Here is a 22,727-nt window from a genome sequence, read left to right as displayed (position 1 = left end):
TGTTGAAAGATGAACCTTCGCCCCAGTCCGAGGTCCAGAGCGCTCTGGAGCAGGTTATCATCAAGGATGTCTCTGTACATTGCTGCATTCATCTTTCCCTCGACCCTGACTAGTCTCCCAATTCCTGCTGCTGAAAAACATCCCCACAGCATGATGCTGCCACCACCATGCTTCACTGTAGGGCTGGTGTTGGCCAGGTGATGAGCAGTGCCTGGTTTTCTCCAGACATGACACTTGGCATTCAGGCCAAAGAGTTCAGTCTTTGTTTCATCAGACCAGAGAATTTTGTTTCTCATGGTCTGAGAGCCCTTCAGGTGCCCTTTGGCGAACTCCAGGCGGGCTGTCATGTGCCTTTTACTGAGGAGTGGCTTCCGTCCGGCCACTCTACCATACAGGCCTGATTGGTGGAGTGCTGCAGAAATGGTTGTCCTACTGGAAGGTTCTCCTCTCTCCACAGAGCAACACTGAAGCTCTGTCAGAGTGACAATCGGGTTCTTGATCACCTCCCTGACTAAAGCCCTTCTGCCCCAATCGCTCAGATTGGCTGGGCGGCCAGCTCTAGGAAGAGTCCTGGTGGTTCCAAACTTCTTCCGTTTACAGATGATGGAGACGACTGTGCTCATTGGGACCTTCAATGCTGCAGAAATTTTTCTGTACCCTTCCCCAGATTTGTGCCTCGATACAATCCTGTCTCGGAGGTCTACAGACAATTCCTTGGACTTCATGGCTTGGTTTGTGCTCTGACATGCACTGTCAACTATAGGACCTTATATAGACAGATGTGTGCCTTTCTAAACCAAGTCCAGTCAACTGAATTTACCACAGGTGGACTCCAGTCAAGTTGTAGAAATGGCAAAGTCTATGAATACTTACGTACGTGTGATTTTTTTTTGTTTTTTATCTTTTATATATTTGCAAAAGTTTCAAGCTAACTTTTTTATGGGGTATTGTATATAGAATTTTGAGGTAAAAAATGAATTTAATCCATTTTTGAATAAGGCTGTAACGTAACCAAATGGGGAAAAAGTGAAGCGCTGTGAACACTTTCCGGATCACATCACTCACATCAGGTGACCAATGACAGTGCAACGGACGCACAACAAAAAACAACCCCAAAACATCATAAGTGTGTATTTTTCAACATGCTGATGCTGATGCTGATTTGTCCTGACAACTTTCTCCATGCATTTTGTACCACTTTGCTCAGAGTTGTACATGACAGGAAAACAAGATGCCACAACCAAGTGAGCATCAAAACTATTTATGAAATTTAGGTAATTTTCATCTACATCACATCTCATTAAAATACCAGCAATTGACATAGTGAAAGTCAGACTCATCAACTTAATTCATCTTCCATAACTGTTCATTGAAGAATGCTGTTATAGTTTGACTGGCATTTTTTATATGTGCAAGGTTGCACTCACTGCTCATCTCCATGGTAACTAATTCTCAATCACTTTAGCATAGAGTAAAGCACTCAAACAAATATGTAAAAAGGCAAATGATATTAGTGGGAGCACAGCAGCTTGATTGACGTCCGGTACTGGGGTTTGAATATCAGACCAGGTCCTTCCTGTGTAGTGTTTGCATTTTCTAGACATGTTTATGTGAGTTTTGTCCAGGTGCCCGAGGTGCAAAAAAAAAAAAGTTGAAACATTGAATCAGTACACACATGTTATTTGTAGGCATTTTCAATTCCATATAATCACACATAGTTTATTGGCCACCATTCAGGCTGCTGATGTTTCTCCTGGGAGCCTTTATTCACTCAGCCACTCCAATTTTACCTGCTTATAATTCTTTTTTTTTTTTTGTGTGTGTGTAAAACAGAAAGGTTTGTGCTACCAGACTTGTCCATTTAATATTCAGCAGTGACCCATAAAGGCTATACTGTAATGATTATCAAATGTACTTATGTTGAATGTGTTTTGACAGAACAGATATTCTGAAGCCATGTACCAGTGCCATATGTGAATCTTCAGGATCTTTGGGGCCAACAAATTATCTTGGGGAGAAATGATGGCAAGCCATGTTGTGAACACTTTGTTAGAATGTCTGTACTTAAAAGTGGAGTGAAAAGCTATCACGAGTTGTCATCTACATCATAGTATATTTATTAAATCTGATGGTGGTGGTGAGCTACACCTGAATCATTCATATTATATATATGTGACTGCAGCAACATCACAAACCAGTATTAACAAACACAGACTCTTGGCTGAATGAATGGAAGCAAATATAAAATTGTTATTTTTCTCAATATTGCAAAAGGCTGGACGACATTTCCTCATGTCACAGTCGGAAAAGCACATTTGTCAATAACAGAAGTAACAACAACTGAATTCCATTTAGTTGCTTCAGTTTCCTGGTATTGTGCATATTGTGTCACTGTCCCATTGTCATTGCTTAGTGGGACACTTGAATAGAACAGAGCCATTGTTAATATTATTAGTAACACCTGCACCTTTTATCTGCTGTGAAAATGGCCAGTTGTGATTTACATTGTGATTACTTTCTGTAAATCGCACTCCAGAGGTCCCCTTTATAACCACTGTGCACGCACACCAGGGCCTTGTGTATGTGTTTATCACTCCCCATGGAAAAATGGATATTTATAAAAACAGACTTGACATGAGGTTGTGTGTACATGTAAGGAAACTCTGACCCATGCGTACAAATATTTTGCTTGGTAAAGTAATGAATTTAACCCAGGTTTTATGATGACCCTTAATATTACTTCATATCAAACAAATAATTACATGATATCCAGAATGTGGTCAACACAGGACCAGCTGTGTTATATTGTGTTTGTGCTTGTAACATAACTAATTATTCCATAAGCAACCACCCAACTCAAGTCTAAAACATTTACATCTCTTATTCATTATTAAACTATTGTTAAACTACTGAGCATCTGTCACTAGCTTATCTTCACATTTCCAACCCCTTAAGGCTCAGAGCTCAAAAAAGTCATGGAGTATGATGCTCACATTCAGTCCCGACCAGTTGTGGGAGGTCCCACTGCATGGCTGAAATGCTGAGATGATGTTAATATGTGTCAGGCTGCAGATTCTGGAAAGACTGCCTTGCCTTGCCCTGATATTAACCCTGAACATCCTGATTTCTTTTCATCTCAAACACATTAACTGATGAAATAATCATTAAAATTGCATCAAATTCAACAAGTGTTTTGGATGGAACATGATTCAAAGCATACATGTTTTAAAGGTGATTGAAGAATTGTAAAGGGAAATTTGCACTTGTACTTTACGTGTGTCTTTTCTGTCTTTGTGTGCACCTAAGTTTTTGGTATGGATCCAGGTGTGTATTAGTGGTCTAATTATTATCCAACATAGGGAAAGCTTTGCAAATACATTTGTTTCTGCAAATATTATATATATATATATCACTAAAGGTTTCAGTTGTTGTCTTGCAAGATTAACACTGACTATTGTTGGCTCATTTTCATACCAGTCAGCCAGAAAAGTCAACTTAAAGCAGACAAATGGAGCAATTTGGTTTTTATTTGTTCATTTCAATGTGTAACTGGGATATTCTGACTACTGTTGACTGTCTGATGGGTGCCAGTCATTTACATTTGTCAACTAAAGCTACCTGCTGCACACCAGACTGAGAATGCCAGGATACCACCAGCACAGGCACTCTTGGATGCTGGCAGAAGTATGCATGCGAAGGATGAGGTAAACAGAGTTAGTGGATCACTTGAAACCTTAAGCAGATCAAATACAAGTGCAAAATGCCCACTACGGTGTGCCAGCACCGAGTCTGAATGATTCCCCCTCTGGGTATGGAAACATTGTGAGAACAGCTCTCTTAGCCAGGGAGCAGCTGTTTATTCTCCTCCAGATTTTGGTAGAGCCATTCTTACCTGTCCAAATGAAACAGATCTGTTGTAAACAGTGTAGAACTTAATTCAACCACCCTATGCATAGCAGGTGTGAAATCACCTGGGGGTGTAATCACTGTAGCGCAGTCAGAAAGTATCAAGACACTCAAATGTTTTTCATTGTTTTGTGCAGCACAGTGGATTTAAAATGAAACTATGAGTATGAGTGCTTTAAGGCATTCAGCTGTAAGGCATTTGAGGCTGATCACATCAGTGCTGGGTTGATAGTGCAGAACTTGTAGCTCTTTTTGTAGTCACAGTTCCCTGGTTTAAGACAGTGTTGCAATACAATGATCTGATACATACAGATCGAGGAAACCAAGATGCTTTTAGGACCAAGAGCATGTACTTTACTCTCATGACCTCAGTTCAAATGATCATGTGTTTCACTTCCCGAAGTCAAGACTGAAACGACAACGCCATTTAAGTATGATGACTTTGTGTTACTTTTTGTTAATTTATCCAATTATTTTCTCTTCCTCCATTTTATGTTAACCAAGACAGCAGTGATTGTTAATAGTGCAACAGAGCCTGGAATAGATCAGACAGATTTTATGAATGCTCTGGGATGAAATCCAAGTACGGTCTGTCATGTTACACATCAAATTTTGAATTTGGACAAATTACTAGAGATTGAAGTTTTTGCAAACAGTATTTCAAATGTTGATTAAGAAATGACAGCAGCAATGGCTTATGAAGTCTATAACAACACAAAAAATACTATTTTTGTATTTCAGTTTGTATCAGGCAGCATCCTGGATTAAGTCCTTCTTGTCTATTTCTCCTTTAAAGGTGAAAAAAGAAAGAATACAGAATCCATTTGAGTGGTTAAGCTACTGCTACCTTGTCTGAGCCTCACATGATATGAGTAAGAGCTTGTGATGAAAATTCCTTCCTTAATTGATGCCTGATTCATGCGCGAATGCCCAACCCAAGAATAAAAACTGTTATTTCTACTTTATTCATAGTCCATGAGTGTGGAACATCCTTTTAAATCCAACCCAATTTGTCTCTTACAGAAATGCACAGTGTGGATTATGCCTGTAATATTGGCTGCTGCTTTCATGGGAAGTAAGAAAAAAAATCCCACTGGAACTGTGCTCTATCAAATGAGAAGGGTGTGTCTTAATAAATTACATTTTGCCCATCAGAGAGAGCGGACTAAACAGAATTCAAAGCTTGAAAAAGCATATCATCGCTGTATAGAAGAGAGTCGGTAAAACACAAATAATTCACTTCATCACACTGACACACACTGGCCTCTGGCTCCAGTCAGACCTCATTTCACGTTTCAAAAGTCTGAATGGGAATAGGGGACTTGTGTGTGTGTGTTTGTGTGTGTGTCTGTGAGAGCGTGAACCATAGAAAGTCAAATTGTGTGCATTTCACCAACAGGGAGAGAAAGAGAGACCAAGGGTTCTCAAAGGGAATGATGAGCCAGTCTTGTATTTGCATGTGTGTGTGTCTGTCGGGGGGGAGAAACAGTCCAGTCATGGCCATGGTGGTCAGTTCAGGTCTATTACTACAATCAAACATTTGCCTCTGTCCTTAGCTCCTTTCACAAAACCTGTTTTAGGCAGTATGATACGTCTAAAAGGTATGAACACAGAAATGGGGGCCGCATTGTTGCTCTGCCTTTAAGTCGGCAGCAGAGGTCGTCACAGAGCCGGGTCAACGTCCAAGGGACAGTCAGCATGGTGGGTCAGACGCAGATGCTGTTTTCATAAATGTCACGCCATTGATTCTTTAGCGCCGACAGCACTAACATATAGCACAACACAAAGTACTTTACTATACATTCAAACACCATCATATGCTGATGGGACAGCCCAAGGAAACTTTGACCCCTGACCTTCTGATTAGTGGACGACCCGCTCTACCTCCCGAGTCACAGTGGCCTTATTTTTTTTCAGTGTAAACAAGCAAAACCAGCGTAATGAAGGGTCTTCTTAATGGCAGTGAAGCAGGATCTCTTTAAAAAGGGGCTTTTGCTTCTTTCCTCCCTTTGTTTCATGTGACTACTGTGAAGGAAGAAACACAAAAGATTAGAGATGGGAAGAAAGGCATGCAAGTATATGAATCCATTTTTAAAATGAGCAAAGCCTGGCCGCAGAGAGGAAGAGAAAGATGTGTAAGCGGAGAGGTAGCCGAGCGCTTTCAGGTGTGATTTGTGAGGAGAGTGCCGAGCATTTCATCTGAATTCAGGCAGGTTCTCCGGAGAGGACATTGATCAGAATGAGATGTGAAGCGTGGCGAAGGAAAGGATGAACGAGAGCCGGAAAGATGGAGGGGGAGAAGGAGGGGTGGCGATGGAATGATGGAGAAGGGGGGCAGAAGATGAAGCAGCGCTTATCATTAATGTTCTCAATTCTCCAGTAATGCCTCAGAAGTAGAAGATTTAGAAAAAAGAAAAATCTTTATTCCCTATGTCTCTCTATTTTTCCCTGCCCTACCTCCATAATGGAACTTATCCCTCAGTGTTTTCAATCCAGCACGCTCCACTTGACTTTTAATGATACTACATTGGTTTTCCACTTTTTAAAAATCATTGGTATGGCGCTCGGATACCAAAGTTCATCTTGTCATTATATTAATGTGTCCCTGAGGGCAGTGCAGAGGATTGTGGAATCTATTCAGTGCATTGGAACAATAGTCCAAGGAACAATACGTCCCTCTGGTCCTTTGTTGCTTGCTATACACACTGCTCTGCCTTAGAAAGAGTCAATATACATCTCCTCACCACTTGGTAGAGAACATACAAAAAAAAAAATGGGGCAATTCTTTTCACTGATTAAGGCCTAAGGAGTTTAGAGACTCCAATGAAGGATTAAGTATTTTTTTATCTGGAGAGCAGGGAGACATTTCAAAATAAAATCTCCAGAAGAAAGACACCACTCTGAGCGTAGCCTCACCTGGAAACAAGTTCAAAAGTTGGCCAATTTTCCATGAATAAGAAATCCGGAATGAAGAATGAGAGAAAAACCAACGTATTCACCCTCTGTGAAGAATTTAAAATGCTTCATTGGATTTCTAAACTAACAAGAAACAATCACCAGCATGAATAAATCCCTCTCTATCTGTCACTCAACAGGATGTAGTAATTTACCTGTATATATGGTTATTTTCAAGGGAATATCTCCGCTGGCTTCCAACCATTTTATAACCACGCGACAGCCAGAATGACACTGACTTCACCACAGCTGTCCTTATCCCCAGATATTTCCCTCCTCTCTGTACTCCTTGCATCTTCTTGCTGCCCTGATTCTGGTCCTGCTTCTCCCCCTTTTGCCCTACCTCCTCCTCCAGTTTTTTTGCAGACATCTCTAGACTGCATGAGTTTGTCTCATTAGTTTTTCATGTCAGAGATTTTAAAGCATGCATTATCTTATCCTATCCATTATCCTACTACACAACCACAGATATATTATTTACTGACACTTCTTAACACTCAGTGCTGTGGATTTGTTGATGTCCAGTCCTACGTCAAGTTTGTAACTTTTATTACCTGCTACATGTCCCCAACTATTCTGGCTTCCACATAAGCGATGTACCTCATGGTGGCTAAATGCTACACAGCAACACACCAGGTCTTGTCTTATCGAAGTAACACACTGCCTTTTAACTGTAGGTTTTGTGATCAGATATGCAGGTTTAAACACAGGGATGCGTCCATACAACAGCTTAACGTGAACTCTTTAAAGGGTTGGGCGGTTATTATTTTCAGGTTTTATTATTTTAACAGATCCCCTGAAGAGGATAGAAGAAACACTGGTTTCATCCTGCTTACTACACAGGTTGTATTGATTTCAATAGAGAAATATGTCATCTCTTTTATAGACTCACTGTACTTGTTAGCAGGATAATTTCATTGTTGGTTTTGGTCTTTTATGAAGATTTGTTGAGCATAACAAAGGATACTGTTGCATACATGCAGAAATCATATATTTGTTATTCTCCTCCACTCAAGTGCGAGTCACCTCATCTCATGCCTTATTTATAAATCTCTATCGACGTTGTTACTTTCTTAGCTTTCTGACGCCATGTAGAAAATGTTTTGTTCTCATTTTTGATCTTATGTAAGTGGACTGGAGACACATTATATTTACACCATGTGTATTTTTAGATCAGGACAGCCATTCTGCATAAAAGGATACTTAATGGACATCACTGCAGCACCAATCATGGCTGTAATCACATTTTGCACTTGCTACATTATCCTCCAAGCCAGTCTGCTCTAAGGGGGGCAATTGAACACCACCCCCACAGCATGTTAGGTTGATCAATCATGCGAAACAAACAGTCATGTAACACCTAATGACACAGGCAAAGAGCACAAGGATGAGGGTTTATAGATATGTAAATATAGGATTTACCTATTCCATTTAACTCCCATTCCACCCCCCCGCCATGTTTAAATTAATTTACACAACACTGAACATATTCCCACCAACATCAAAGTCAAGGGAACTGATGAATATAAGCATTTGTGTCCAGTTTGACTATTAAGGGGAAGCATGTCACAGGTGGGTAAAATAAAAGCAGTTGGTTTTGAATGGAAGAGGAGCCACTGCTGAGCACAGTGTTTCAAGTTGAAACGGTATGAGACATTTGTCAGCAATAACAATGATCCATAAAACATAACCTGTGTCAGAGATAGACCACTGCAGCACAGGCCATTTGGGGGAATAAGTGGAATAGATGTGAACTGCATGGTTAGTGAGCACAATCCAGTCACACTGAATGAGGTCCAATCAGTCCAGAACATTGAGCATGAAGTGACCCTCTTTTGGTTCACCACAGTTCACACAGAGTGTGTGTATCTGTGTGTGTGTGTGTGTGTGTGTGTGTGTGTGTGCGCGCGCGTGCACATACATGTGTCTGTGCATGGGTGCATGCCCCCTCTTCATGCCTACTCTTCTGGAGTACATGCATGTGTATGTAAACTCAATGGAAATCTACTTGACCAGTGTCAGTCTCACCAGCCAGGGACAGCAATTCCAAATGCAAGCACACCAACACACATGCACACACACACACACACACACACACACACACACACACACACACATATATATACAGTACATATTCAATTTCCATTTCATTTTCCCTTCCAGTGCTTTATCAAACTGCTCAACCTAGAGAGTCGTCGTTTCCTTTTACCTCATCACCTTTTAACCCACTTTTCCAGGAACTAGTGCAGAAAAACAGCTTGATTTCTGAGACCAAAACTGTCTCCTGTACTGTAACACATTCCTAAAGTGAATCTTGTTATTTTGTTTGTCTGTATGTTGGTCTGTGTGCACATGTGTTTGTTGGTCTGTGTAAACTAGATTAGCCAGACATTGTTACCTATGTGTGCATTTACAGTAGAAATATGATAATATGGAGCAATTAGAGCTAATGTTAAAGAGTTACATGTTGGATACAATCTCAATCCCTGGTCTGGGTTTAGAGCGAGTAGTTCCTTTCGCAAATATACTCATATTGACAAGGTGGTAATAGAAAAACCATTACGTTTTAAATTAGGGGAGGTTAAGTGACCGTATGTTTATGTAAGTGAACATAGATACATAATTTGTAAAGACTCAGTAATATATACAAAGGAGACTGAATGGATATGGGAATATATGCAAGAAGATCAAAAACACTTTGATGTTAAAGCTGGTTCAGAGTCAGTCAATTTTCTCCAGCTAGTTTGGTTTCCAGCTACTGTGACATGGCAAATAAGCTTAAGATCACTCATATGTTCCACATGTTAGGTTCTGTCTGCCAGATGTTTGGACTGTCCCTCCTTCCTTGACCACATTTTAGGCTTACCTTTGATATTTTTTCTGAGAAATCAATTGGTGTGCCCAAGATATTATTTTATTTTTTCACTAATCCGGCATCATAAAGAGAGATATAATGTGAGTTTTTTTCTTCTTTTTCACACCAAAAATGCCCAAAATATATAATTTTTTAAATTACAACAAACTCAAACACACAAGTTAGTTTTCATTGGCTTCACTTCAGCTGCTTCATTATAAGAGCTGCACAGCGATGTCAGGACTTTTTTTAACAATTTAAACACAGTGGAGATATAACATGTGGTTTGTAGAGGTGTCTTACACCCTGTTGTACTGTTTGCAGTCTCTGGGGACCGAGTCACTTAAAATGAAAACAAAAAGGTACTGTTATAGTGCCATCTTGTGTTTCACCTTCTTCTCTGTCTTTCTCCATCCAGCTCCAGTCATTCCTGCAGGTCAGCGTGTCCCAAGTGCGGATTGACGAGTGCCCCAGTTCAGAGTGCGCCGGCACCGGTGGCTGCACTAACGTTTTGAATGTGCGAGATACACCCACAGTAGTGGATTGTGGGACTATGAGTCTTGTATCTGTGACCGTGGAATCCACAGCTGTGTGCTCTTGCACAGGTAGAGAGCAGTCCCATCAGCCCTGCGCCGCATATCCCAGGAACCCCTGCTTCAATGGTGGAGTGTGTGTGGACACTCAGCACGGCTACAGGTGAGTTGAAAATGAAAGCCATACCCACAACAGAGCCTGAAAGACGGTGTCTGGTAGCAGGACAACACTTTTTATAATAACAAGTAACACAACAAATGACTTTTGTTTTTTTTCCAGTCACATTCTGATAGTCATCATCACTTATATACTTGCTTTCCCTGAGGTAGCAGAGCCTGTAAGTCTGACTGAAAATCCTTCTTTCACTTGGTCTTTATTACACCAACAAAGACAATAACCTCGGACACTCAGTGCTGTTCGGTTTATCTGATCATTTACAGGAACTAAGAGTTTAGCTATGAAGAGGAAAAATCTGAATAAGTGAATACAATGATGCAATGTCCTGAAACTGTTAAGATATAAATGTGGAATCACTGTGAGGGTCATTAGTGAAATTATGCTTTTGGCTTGATTTTACTAAAACATGATTTTGACACTTTCACATTCAAACGTGGGTATGTGCCAACGCACACTATGTAATGAATTTGTTACACATCTATGAATTCCTTTATCGGTCTGATTTTACCTACATCAAAGTCTGTTACAGAAAAAATATATGTAATATTACATTCTTTATTTTTTCCTCAAAAATCACTGACAAAAGGATTCTGGTATTTATTCCTCATTGAAACCCAAAATGTAATTTTATGAGGCCAGCAGGGTGAGACGGAGTGAGCTGGGACAATAGGAATGATGGGCTGGAGATAAAAAATTACAAAGAGTGCAAAGGGTAAATTTGAACACAGTACAGTGGATTGACTGTACTTGTGTATTTGCATGCGTGTGTGTGATTTTAGAGATTAAAATTGAAACCGTGTGTGTAGGGAACTCATTTAACACTGCAGGCTATTCTTTTTTTATTTTGTGACTGGAGGTTTCTCTCTCTCTGGTTCTTTGACTTTCCTCCCTGTGGTTCTCTCGCTGCCTTTGTTCTTTGTTGTTGCCGAGCTATGGAGGTTAAAATTAGAGATAATTATTTAAACCTTTGTGTATCTTGTCCTGCTTGTGTTAGTGTCTGTCTGAGCTGCTGAGATCAATGAAGCATTATGTGTGGTTGTCATCTGTATTCAGTCAAAGAAACCAAAGTTCAACCATGTTCTTTTAATTGTAAACTACAGAAGATGTGATCTTACGTTTATGTCTTAGATGCACTTACATCATTACATCATCAATCGTGCCTCTCTGGATGAACCAAGTGAGGGAAAAACTAGTGTAGTTGGATTACATAACTTACTATCTTGGATGGAGCAATATTGTTACTTACAATGTACGGTATTCAGAAAGTCACCCCTTCACTTTTTTCACATTTTTCTATTGCTAAATTAATTTAAGCTCAGTTTTTTCCTCATCAATCTACAGGTTGTGACCATTTGGTTCCATTTTGTGACCATGTTTACTAAGTTTTACAACTAGGGGCACGTTTATTTATTTTTTAAAAATCCTCATGGTATATCATGTGAAACACCAGGAGGGAACAAGAATTGGTGTGTGTGTATGTGTGTGTGTGTGCGTGTGTGTGTGTGTGCGTGTGTGTGTGCTGGAGTGTAAGAGAGAGAGAGTGTGTTACAGAGTAATAAGAAAGAAGAGGTAATATGAGACTGTTGCCATCATGTGGAATGGGGATTATTTTGTGTGGATCATCTACCTGTGTCTGGTCCGTACTCTTGTGTTGCTCTTGCTGCTTCCAGCTCTTTCCGACGGGAACAGCTCACACAGTGTATGTGTGTGAAATATCGCAAAGGAAGGAATGCTGTGTGTTGTGTGTACTGCTCTTGGTGTGGCCCAGGAAACTAAGTTTGTCGACTCGACTGCAAACTTTAAACATGAAACACTTGTAAAGCACAACAACAGCATGAAGCATAAACTATACATGGACGGATGCACTGATGGCGTAGCAGCATTTTGAAGGCAGGAGTCCACTCATTAGTTTGCAGAGGAGGCTAAATGTGAAATAAAATTCAGTACATCCTATCACAGTGTGAAGGATGAGCTGGCGTTCGCTAAATTCAAGGGTCACATTGAATTCTTGAGAAAGAATGGGGTTGAAGTGAGTCGGACATAGAGCAACAACACAACCTGCATCAAGGGAGGCTGGTCAGTATTTGGATGGGTCACATTGAAGTCCAGCATGTGATTGCTCAAACTGTGTTAATTACAGTACCAGGCTGTGGAACTTTATTTTATTTATATACTTTATTTAATATATAGAACAAATAATAATAACAATAATAATAATTATAATATTTTCTGCCATCCTTCTCTGCAGACCTTCTGAAGCTCTGTCAGTTGGTTGGAGACTGTCAGTGGACAGACATTTTCAGGTCTCTCCAGAGATGGTTAGTTGGGTCCTGCAGACTTTTGGAGCCCACTCTTTGTAGCATTGTTTTTAAAGCTGTAGCAAATGGAAGAGTGAGTCATGCTTTATTGGGAAACTTTTGCAGCTGTGGAATAATACACATTAGTATGCACCCAGTGCAATGGTGTGGTTCACTGTCTAATAGTTTACTAGTTTACTATGGCCACAAAGGAAATGCTTGTTTCACAACTCACTGTTGGTTTTTGTCTTTTTGTGGGATTTTTTTGACAAAAAACACAAAAAACTGCAAAACAACAAGTAAATTATGTAGCTGATTTAGATAGTAGCAAAAAATATGTAAATTTGTGAAACTCATGGAAAGTTAAGGTCTTACTGAGGCTAATTTACCCCTGAGAGGAAAGCCGTGTAAATCTTTAAGTAAACTTACCAGTCGACATCAGTTCTGGGCACACATTATGTAGTTGCATGCAATTTCTGGTAATATTAGCACACAGATTTTTCCACCATGAAAGATATGAAATATTTGCTATTTGAAAAGCTTAAAATTAAATGTCATATCAAATGTTATGGTGAACTAATTGGAAAGAAAATCAATAATGAATAATCTCATAGCATTAGAAATATGTTTGTATGGCTAACACATATGTGTGGTTGTAAGTCTCAGCACTGCAGAGAGCAGGATCAGGCAGAGCGAGCAGACATAAAAAATATAGAGAAATCCCAAGCAACTCATATTGTCATTGAAAAAGAAAGCTCGTTTTGATATAGCAGGCATGTCCTCAGGTTTGAACGCTCTCTCTTGGTGCATCAAGATCAATAAACATCTTGTAGAGCTTGTTTTATGCCAGCTTTTTGGTTCTGCCAGACATGAAGAATTCCCAAATACAGCAGCTTAGCTGGTCTACTACCTGGCTTTCAGACTTAACAAGTTGTAGACTGTGGGGTGTGCTGTCTGCTGTTATGTTGGAAAGAAGTATGACACAGTAAATAAGACTCCAGTTTGACTGTTATTCCCACTGCAAAACCTTGAAGGTTTGTGAAAAGGCAGTGAGCACTTATCATATGGGATTTTTCTGAGCTTAACTCAAGAATGAATTCATTTCCAACTTTCAGTAATATCTAGCCTGGTGTGATATTTTGTGAGGAGCAGAGCTGAGGAGAACATGGAAGAGAGAGGAGGAATTAGAAGGAAATTAGAGGAGTAAACAGATCCTCAAAGCATATGCTTTTGAGACTTTGCTGCCAAAATGAAGGCAAAATGCCTGTGGTGTTAGTGTGCAACTGTGTGTGAATGAGTTCATGCTGTGTTTAGTTTAGAGGCAAATTCTTTCTCAGATGATTTTGGTGATTTAAAAAATGTGAAGGAAATGAACACATCAAAACAAACGACCTGCCCAATGGCACTAAAGGAAACTTTTATTTAATACTATGGCAGCAAATGTTGTAATAATCTCATAACCACTGAGCTCTTAATCTGAACTCCCAGGTCTTTTCAAACTGATTTTGCTCATTAACAACAGAGTATGGCTGTTTCTCACTGGTTTGCTGCAACTGTAGATGAGGCTGAATTAAAATGAAGTTTCACACAGTACCTTAATAAATGCTAATGGAAATTTATAAACCCTGTCACAGCTGTTAACAGTTGTAACAGCTGTAAAAACCCTTTAATAGTTTAGCCTTAGCTTGTTACTGTAGCAACTGTTAACAGCTATAACAGGGTTCACAACTAACAGTTACAAGCTGTAAAAAGTGTGCATAAAAATACAGCTTTTAATCTTGTACCATCATCGGAACAGTCCTTTAATTTTTCCTTTACATCGGTTTATGACTAAATACCTGCAGAAACTACTCATATTCTCATTAGCCCCAGCTGTACTTGGTGTTTAGGTCTAATTAGCAAATGCTAGCATGCTGAAATGCTAAGCTCAGATGGTGAACATGTTAGCTGCCATTAGTATTTAGCTCAAAGCACCACTGTTCCTAAGTACAGCCTCCGTGCACCACTGGCTGTAGACTCTCAGGCCCTGTTCAGACCTGGCATTAACATGCAGCTCGGGTAGACACCTTTAAGTACAGGCGTAAACGCATCAAGACACGCCTTAGATCCGATCACTCAGATCACATTTGGAGGTGGTCTTAGCCACATGTGACCACATTCTTTTAGGAGTGTGAACGGAAATACATTCTGAGCCACACTGAAGGACCACCTACTCTACTGACGTCCTCTGCCACAGTCCAATTAGTCCCAACACAGTTTCATAATGAACCAAAATCTTTTTTTTCATTGTGGAGCTGTGCATAGTGTATTGATTTGCTCCTCTCTCTCTCTCTCTCTCTCTCTCTCTCTCTCTCGCTCTCTCTCTCACACACACACACACACAAACACACTGACTACAGATCCATCTATCGTTGTCGGATTGGCTAAAAACAACAACACATACCTGTTTATTTGCATATAGAGCAGGGGAAGTGAGATCCGATCACATGTGGTCACTCCAGACGCATGTGGAGACATGTTTTAATGCCAAGTGTGAACTGACGTGCTCAGAGCTGTTCACTTGTGACCGTATCACATAAAATGCATGTCAATGCCAGGTGTGAACATGGCCTCAGTCTTGTTTTAAGCACTGTATCAATAAAACATTCATACTGAGCACAGGGTGGGGAGAGTGGAGTGAAAACGAACTGGCTACAGGATATTACCACAAACCACAAAAGTTCATCACTTAAAGGAGATAGATGCTGAAAGCATGTCTGTGAGCACAGTCCCAGAGTGCGCACACAGCACACTTTCAAGCACACGTCTAAAGACAGGCAGAGAGGGCCAGTAAGGAGACAGACAGGGCCAGTGAAACCTTAATGGATTTTTTGATGGTCCACCGGCCCACATTATTATGTATGAAACTGCCAATCAGATTTATTTACTTATTAATCGAAGGAGCGGGAATGCTATTCCAGATCATTTCAGCTGACTTTAACCCCTGATTGGCACCAAAGTCCTCCTCCACTCAAAAATGCATTTTGCTTTTTTGTTACCTCACTGGTGTATTTGAGTCTTGTGTTTGAGTATTTGAGGTGCAGGATGATATTGGTGAAGAGACTGACACTAGAAGGTTGTTTTCACTTCCACTGCTGAAAGAGGAAATTTGTTTTTACTCACCCTATATAGATATTACCTACGACATTTTGTGACATTACAACTGTTTGGAAGTCAGCAGTGGTTCAACATATAACATTTATAAGCAGAATAGCTGACTTTTAAGTAAATTAAAAAGCAACTTATGTCTAGTAGTTAAACTTTTGTAATGAAACACCATTTACATATTCATAGATTATTATTCAATGATGGAGAAGGATTTTTGATTAAGTAATTAACCTTAACATCTGTCATGTCTGGAGCAGATCTTTGAATTCAGCAAGAAAAGCAGATATGTTAAGATTTACTTTAACATTTTCCATTTTCCAACATTTTTTTAACAATTCCCACACATTTCCTGAAAATCCTGCTGATATTATTGGATTTTAAGAATTGTATAAAAATTACTTGGGGACAGCTGGGGAGCAATTCTTCTGTACAAGATACCCTTATTAGTGCCCAAAGACTAAAAGCTCCTGACACCCAAATGTGAATGTGTCCCCTTTCCTCCAGCTACAATTCAACACTTGAATGGCTGTTGCATTCAGCCTTTAATACCAGTGTTAAAGCTCAAATATACAGCATCTAGTTTATGCTTATGCCCACAAAAACATTAAAATGAAAATCATACAAACTTAAGCATGAGTGGCAAGTGGGGTTAGACAGTAAAAGGTGGGAAAATGGAACAAACGTTTTCTTTGCAGCTTTGACATGTGAGCAGAGAAGCAGCAGACACTGATACAGAGATCACACCACAATGTCATGCAGGTGTACAAGGGACAAGGTGAGTGGAGTCTGCTCGAAATTCAATCTCTTTAGGTAACCCTTAAAAACTGTAAGGAAAGTATGTGTGTGTTTGTATACACACAAAATAATCATAAATGGATAAAATCAATTGGTAAAATAAAATTGAATGAAATCCAACACATCACAGATAAAACACTAGCACCTGTTGGGGAATTAGCAGCAACATCAACGACCTATTAATAAAGTGCTTAAACCAGCTGAGTGGGCAACAGTGCTAAGTCTAGAGTGTTATGGAGGTGGACAACCTCAGGATATGTGTTATTCTGGAACATGGATGTTCTGATCTTAATGTTGCTTAGTCTTTTGTGAGAGAGAAGTCAAACCTATTGCGTAGATAAGGATGCTCTTCACTGCTGCTCTATTAACCCATTCAGACCTAAATGCCCTCTAAAAAAATGCTGTAAAACCTAAGCACTGTTTGAAAACAACCTCCTAATACCTGAAGGTTTTCTGAAAAACTTGACATTCCCTGAAACCTTTATTACTTAGCCTCTGAAGCAGGTAGAAACAGGAAATAAAAACCCTTTGAGAGCATAAACCTGTGGCATTTATTGTAAATCATTGGCTTTGCCTTGGAAATTGTATATGGCTGGAAAAACAGGCACATTTGTCAACATTCTCAGTTCACTTAAACTTTTCTAAGTTCCTACTTATGGATTGGTTTATGGATTAAAAAAAAATACAATATTGACAAACATTAAATACAACGATTTACAATAAAACCAAAGGTTTAAGGTGTCAGTTGGTTTTTATTTTATGTTTATATCTGCCTTAGAGGTTGCGAAATAAAGGTTTAGTGAATGCACTGCATCATGTGAATCTTTACCTCTAGCTAGCGGTGATACTGGCTCCTCACAATGCATTTCATCGGTCACGTTTTAAAAACGACTTATCTGGTCTTAAAGGGAGAATGACACATATGTTGCATCTGGCCTTAAGGGTTTAAAATGCCCCATACCATTTCTGTATATAGCACATTTTTTCAGTTGTCTTAAAAAGAAAAGTCTCTTTTGTGCTTTTTTGAGAATAGTAGCAGTGTTTTCCTGTCATTTCAAGGTGGAGGAGACACTACCAGGAATTTCTAGCTGACCACTGGATCAATTTCATTATTGTTGATAACCAAGGATAGGTCATCCCAAGGGTGTTTGCATTACATGAGTCCACCAGAGATAGAACCTTACTTCTATAAGCTATTTCTTCATTGTTATTGAACCTACTAGAGCTCAAAGCCATTACTGTGGTGTCATCGGCAAATTCAAACATCCTTACATACTGGAAATGGGAAATACAGTCATTTGTGCACCATTAGTACAGTACTCCCTGTAGGGCCCCAGTGCCAATGCTTAAGAGGTTAGAGAATTCATTGTTAAGTTTGACCACCTGCGTCCTCTCCAACAAAAAAGTCAAGGACCCATTGACACAGGGACTCTTCAACTCCCATCAGAAAGTGTTTTTCATACAGCCTGGATGACAAGTTAGTGTTAAAAGCTGAATTGCACTTGACAAGCAGAATCCTTGTGTAGGTGCCAGAGGCCTCTTGGTGTTGGAAAAAAAATGATTGCAGACACAGTGAAACTGTATCATCAGCAGACCTGTTTGTTCTATATACAAACTGATAAGGCTCTTGGACAACAATGTGTGTTCAAACATTTCCATGAAAACAGACGTCAAAGGAACAGGTCTGTCTTCATGTAGACAGCTTGGGTTGGGTTTCTTAGGCACAGGCACAATCACAGCTGACTTCAAATATGCTGGGATACTCTGCTGTGCAAGGGACCAGTTAAAAGTTCATATGCACACTATTTCAGGGCAGCAGATGATACCAAATCAGGGCCTGCAGCCTTCCTACTGTTTTGCCCGCGCAGCAGGTTTCTTGCTTCATGCTCCCTGATTAAAAATGGTGGAGTAGCAGGTTCATATACACTAGTAGAGCAAGGCTGTGGGTTTGCGACAGTATCAAGTCTGTAATAGATGTTATTCATCTCACCAGGCAGGTTAGGTTCAGTATCTAGGGTTACATGATTTGTTCCAGAATTAGTTATTCATTGAAAGCCCTGCCATAGCCCTGTGCTCTCCTTATGGTTAAGCCAGTGTCATACTTTACCCATCCCCATATGCAAGGGTCTGCCAGAGTCTGGTTGATTTTTTTCTCTAACACTTGTGCTCTATTTGCCACTTTGGATAGATAAACATATCCCCCAACACAGTTACCTCAGGAGATCATGTCAGCTAAAAAGTGTAATGAGTTTGCTTCTTTTTTTCATCAGAAAATTGACAACATTAGAGTAAGCAGTAGCTCTACCCAGTCAAGGAGTGACTCAACAAAACGGATACCAACACTAAGAACAAATACAGTCTCTGTCGCAGAATTTACTGCCATTGATGCTAAAACTCTGAACAAAATTGTGTGCATCTGAAGCCATCTACTTAATCCTCTAAGCCACTCCTAAAAAAAAGAAATCTGGACACCTCTGAATTTAGTAATTACAGGCCTATCTCAAGCCTCCCATTCATAGGCAAGGCAATTAAGACAGTAGTTTTTAACCAAATCAGTAACTACTTGAACATAAATGGCTACTATGACAACTTCCAATCAGGTTTTCGTCAACATTGCAGTACTATAACTACCCTCATAAAGATACTAAATGACATCGCCTAAATACAGACTCGGGTAAAATATAACTGTCCTGGTCTTGTTAGATCTTAGTGCAGCCTTTGGTACTGTTGATCATGAAATACTGCTGGACAAATTAGAAAGTTGGGTTGGACTCTCAGGAACAGTTCTAATATGGTACTCATGAATCAGTGATAAACACTGTGCCATACAGAGTCCTACAAGGATCCATTCCTGGGCCCCTTTTGTTCAACCTGTATATTCTGCCTCTTGGCCAGATTTTTCAAGAGCACAGGGTGGCTTATCACAGCTATGCAGATGACACACAGATTTATTTACCTCTCTTACCAAATGATTTCAGTACCATCGACTCTCTGTGTCTGCACCTTGAAAAAGCGAATGGCTGGTTGCAAAAAAAAATTCCTTCATTTAAATAAAGATAAGACAGAGGTACAGGTTCTTTTTGGGAGCAAAGAAGGAAGGCTGCAACTTAGTGCCTACCTGGAGTCTAGAGCGTTAAAGACTTCAAGCCATGTTAAAAATCTCAGTGTTATCATGGATGTGGATCTTAGTTTCAGTGACCACATCGAATCTAAAACAAAACTTGCATTAGAAGCATAGCTAAGGTCAGAGACCTTGTATGCTGCTTTGCTCAGGTCTTTGCACATCCTTCAGTCAGATAGAGAACTGAATTCAAAGTTTTACAAATTGTTTACAAGTCACTAAATGGTCTGGGCCATACATATAGCTTTGAAGTGTTTGATGAATATAAGCCTAATATATCTTTAAGATCTGCAGGAGCTGGTCAGTTAGTGGTGCCTAGAGTTAAAACAAAACAGGGTGAAATGGCCTTCAGCCACGATGCTGCCCACTGCTGGAGTCAGCTCCCATTGGACCCAGTGGTCCCAATGAAATCCACCCAAAATGAACTGGTTTTCAAAAGAAGCTAAAAACTGCTGTGCTCTCCACTGCCTTCATTTAATCTTTTAATCTTGCACTTTAATTAGATATTATCTGTTCTATAATCTGTTTTTATACGGTTTTCTTATTATGCTTTTTGCCTCTATTTTTATGTTTGTTTTATTTTCTGTTAAGCACATTGAATGGCTTCTGTGTATGATAATGCGCTATACAAATTAATGGCCTTGATCATTTGATTGTGAAGCACTTTGTGACTAGTGTCGTTGAAAAGTGCTGTGTAAATAAACTTTGCTTGCCTGTTGGGCTTTTGCAGCTGGATGCGTGATCCTGCTGTGTTAAATGGACAGTCACCTTTGTTACCCATCAATCTACATGCAAAAACCCAGAATGACATAGTGAACACATGTTTTTAGAAAATTTTGCAAACCTATCAAAAATCAAAAACTGAAATCTGTCATTTTTCAAAGTATTGAGATGTTTTACTGTTTCACTCCAAATTGTGATTAGGTGCATCCATCCATCCAACCATCTATCCATCCATCCATCCATCCATTACTTTTCTTCCTCTTATCGAGGTTGGGTCACAGTGGCAACAGGTCAAATGAAGTAGACCAGACATCCCTCTCCCTAGCAACGTCTTCTAGCTCTTCCTGGGGGATCCCGAGTCGTTCCCAAGCTAGATGAGGTGCATTATCTCTCCAGCCTGTTCTGGGTCTACCCCAAGGTCTCCTGCCAGTTGGACATCCCTTTAAAACCTCAAATAGGAGGCGCTCAGGAGGCATCCTAACCAAATGCCCAGACCACCTCAGCTGGCTCCTATCGACATGAAGGAGTAGCGGCTGTACTCCGAGCTACCTCCAGATGTCAGAGCTACTTACCCTTTCTCTGAGGCTGAGCTCAGGTACCCTGCAGAGGAAACTCATTTCAGCCTCTTGTATCCATGATCTCATTCTTTTGGTCACTTGGTCAGGTGCATCCCCAGAACCCAGTGGTCTTGAGCCACAGAATTTCTCTCCAGGGATGGGAGAAAAAAAATGGTCTGCACAACCATGTACAAACACACATACACACACGCGCACACACTGGACTGTTTGGTGAAGGTGAGCTATAGGCAATCAAATAAGCTTTGTTAAAGGAACATTAAACACCCTGGCCTTTCTTACTTTCCACTGGACTACTTCAGTTCAAAGGATTTGCATTCCTTCATCCATCTGATCATCTGTTCATCATGAAATTATAATAATAAAAGTATATTCCCAACACTTTTCTCAATATATAAGTACATGCTTCAGTGTAACATTAACTGGCAGTGCTCAGCTAGTTTACAGGGCCTCAGTGGGTGCAGACATCAGTGCTGCAGTTCCCTGACAGGGTTTAACTGCCTGGCCTTTCCACTGTTATGGAGTCTGACATGCAGATGAAAAATTAGATTTTCAGAATATTCTTGGTGGAGCCTAACTTGAAACACAGCTCTTGTTTGCTTATGTTGGGTTATAAATAGAATCAAACCTTTCACAACCTCATATTAGATGAAAAATCTAGCATGTTAGCTGTCACATGCTGCCAGTTCTTGTTTTGCATCTCTGGCAAACAAGTGAACTGAGTGTCTTCATTAGCATAGCTCACCCTGTGAACAAGGCCAAAAGTGGGGTGAGAGTGTTTCAACAAATCCTTTTAACTGCAAATATGATGACGAAATAAGCTCTTCGGTCCTTCTAGTGGTAGAGGAGACGTGGTGACCCTGTTTAACTTTGTGTATTTCAGCCTGATGCTTTGTGTATCCTCAGGCTCAGATCTTTAATGGTGGAAATGAAGGGCTCTTTGCAACCAATTAAATGAAACACCAAGCTTTTATCACCATCTCCACTGTAGCTCCATGCAGAATTTGAATGTCATGATGAAATTAAGAGTCAATTCTCACACTTGCAATGGCTTTAGAATAAAGTTGAAATCTTCTTCTGTACATTGATCCTCTCTGTGGTAGTAATAGGTAAACAAAATGAGATCTTGATGTTGTTTCATCAGCTACAGTTTCATATTTTTTGTCTTTTACAGAACTTCAGGTTTTGTTAAGTGGCCAGCAAACCAGACCAAATTACAAGGCAAGTGAGTTTAGCTGACAAAGGAAATTAATCTGAACTACTACCCACGTATTATGATTTTAGTTTGAACATTACCTGTACAGAAGAGCCATCATCAGTCAGTGAACTCTCTTCAAAGAAACGTTCTGCTTTGAGAAAAAAAATCTGAAACCATAGTAGGGAAATTAACATTTACTATAAATATTTTTAGGTAGGGTTTGATACAGCCAGTCAGGTCTTGCATTAAACAGTATTGTCAGCATTCTATCATAGGCAGACCTTCACACTGAGCCAGCAGACTCTGAATAACAGCCCGCTCTAACTTTCTTACTAAAGTCTCACGAACGTGAACACTTGTAATCTTAGTATTTTATTCAGTCATCACACATAATAAAGCAAATATAGACTGTAGAGACAACAAAAACAATGTCTACAGTCTATGT

At 39.9% G+C, this 22,727-nt stretch overlaps 1 protein-coding gene across 1 annotated transcript in view; it reads left to right on the top strand.

Annotated features, from left to right (window-relative positions):
- LOC139627414 (neural-cadherin) overlaps positions 1–22,727 on the top strand; it is a 245,134-nt gene that overhangs the window by 120,229 nt on the left and 102,178 nt on the right. Inside the window, exon 25 of the mRNA XM_071488143.1 lies at positions 10,134–10,411. Within this exon, the coding sequence (XP_071344244.1) occupies positions 10,134–10,411 (278 nt within the window). The remainder of the gene's footprint in view (positions 1–10,133; positions 10,412–22,727) is intronic.

The sequence above is a fragment of the Trachinotus anak genome, unplaced genomic scaffold (genome assembly GCF_046630095.1).
Source record: "Trachinotus anak isolate AG129_WGS33_773 ecotype Australia unplaced genomic scaffold, CSIRO_AGI_Tana_v1 ptg000011l, whole genome shotgun sequence".
Classification (NCBI taxonomy): Eukaryota; Metazoa; Chordata; class Actinopteri; order Carangiformes; family Carangidae; genus Trachinotus; species Trachinotus anak.
This window is presented reverse-complemented; position numbering and strand designations above follow the sequence as displayed.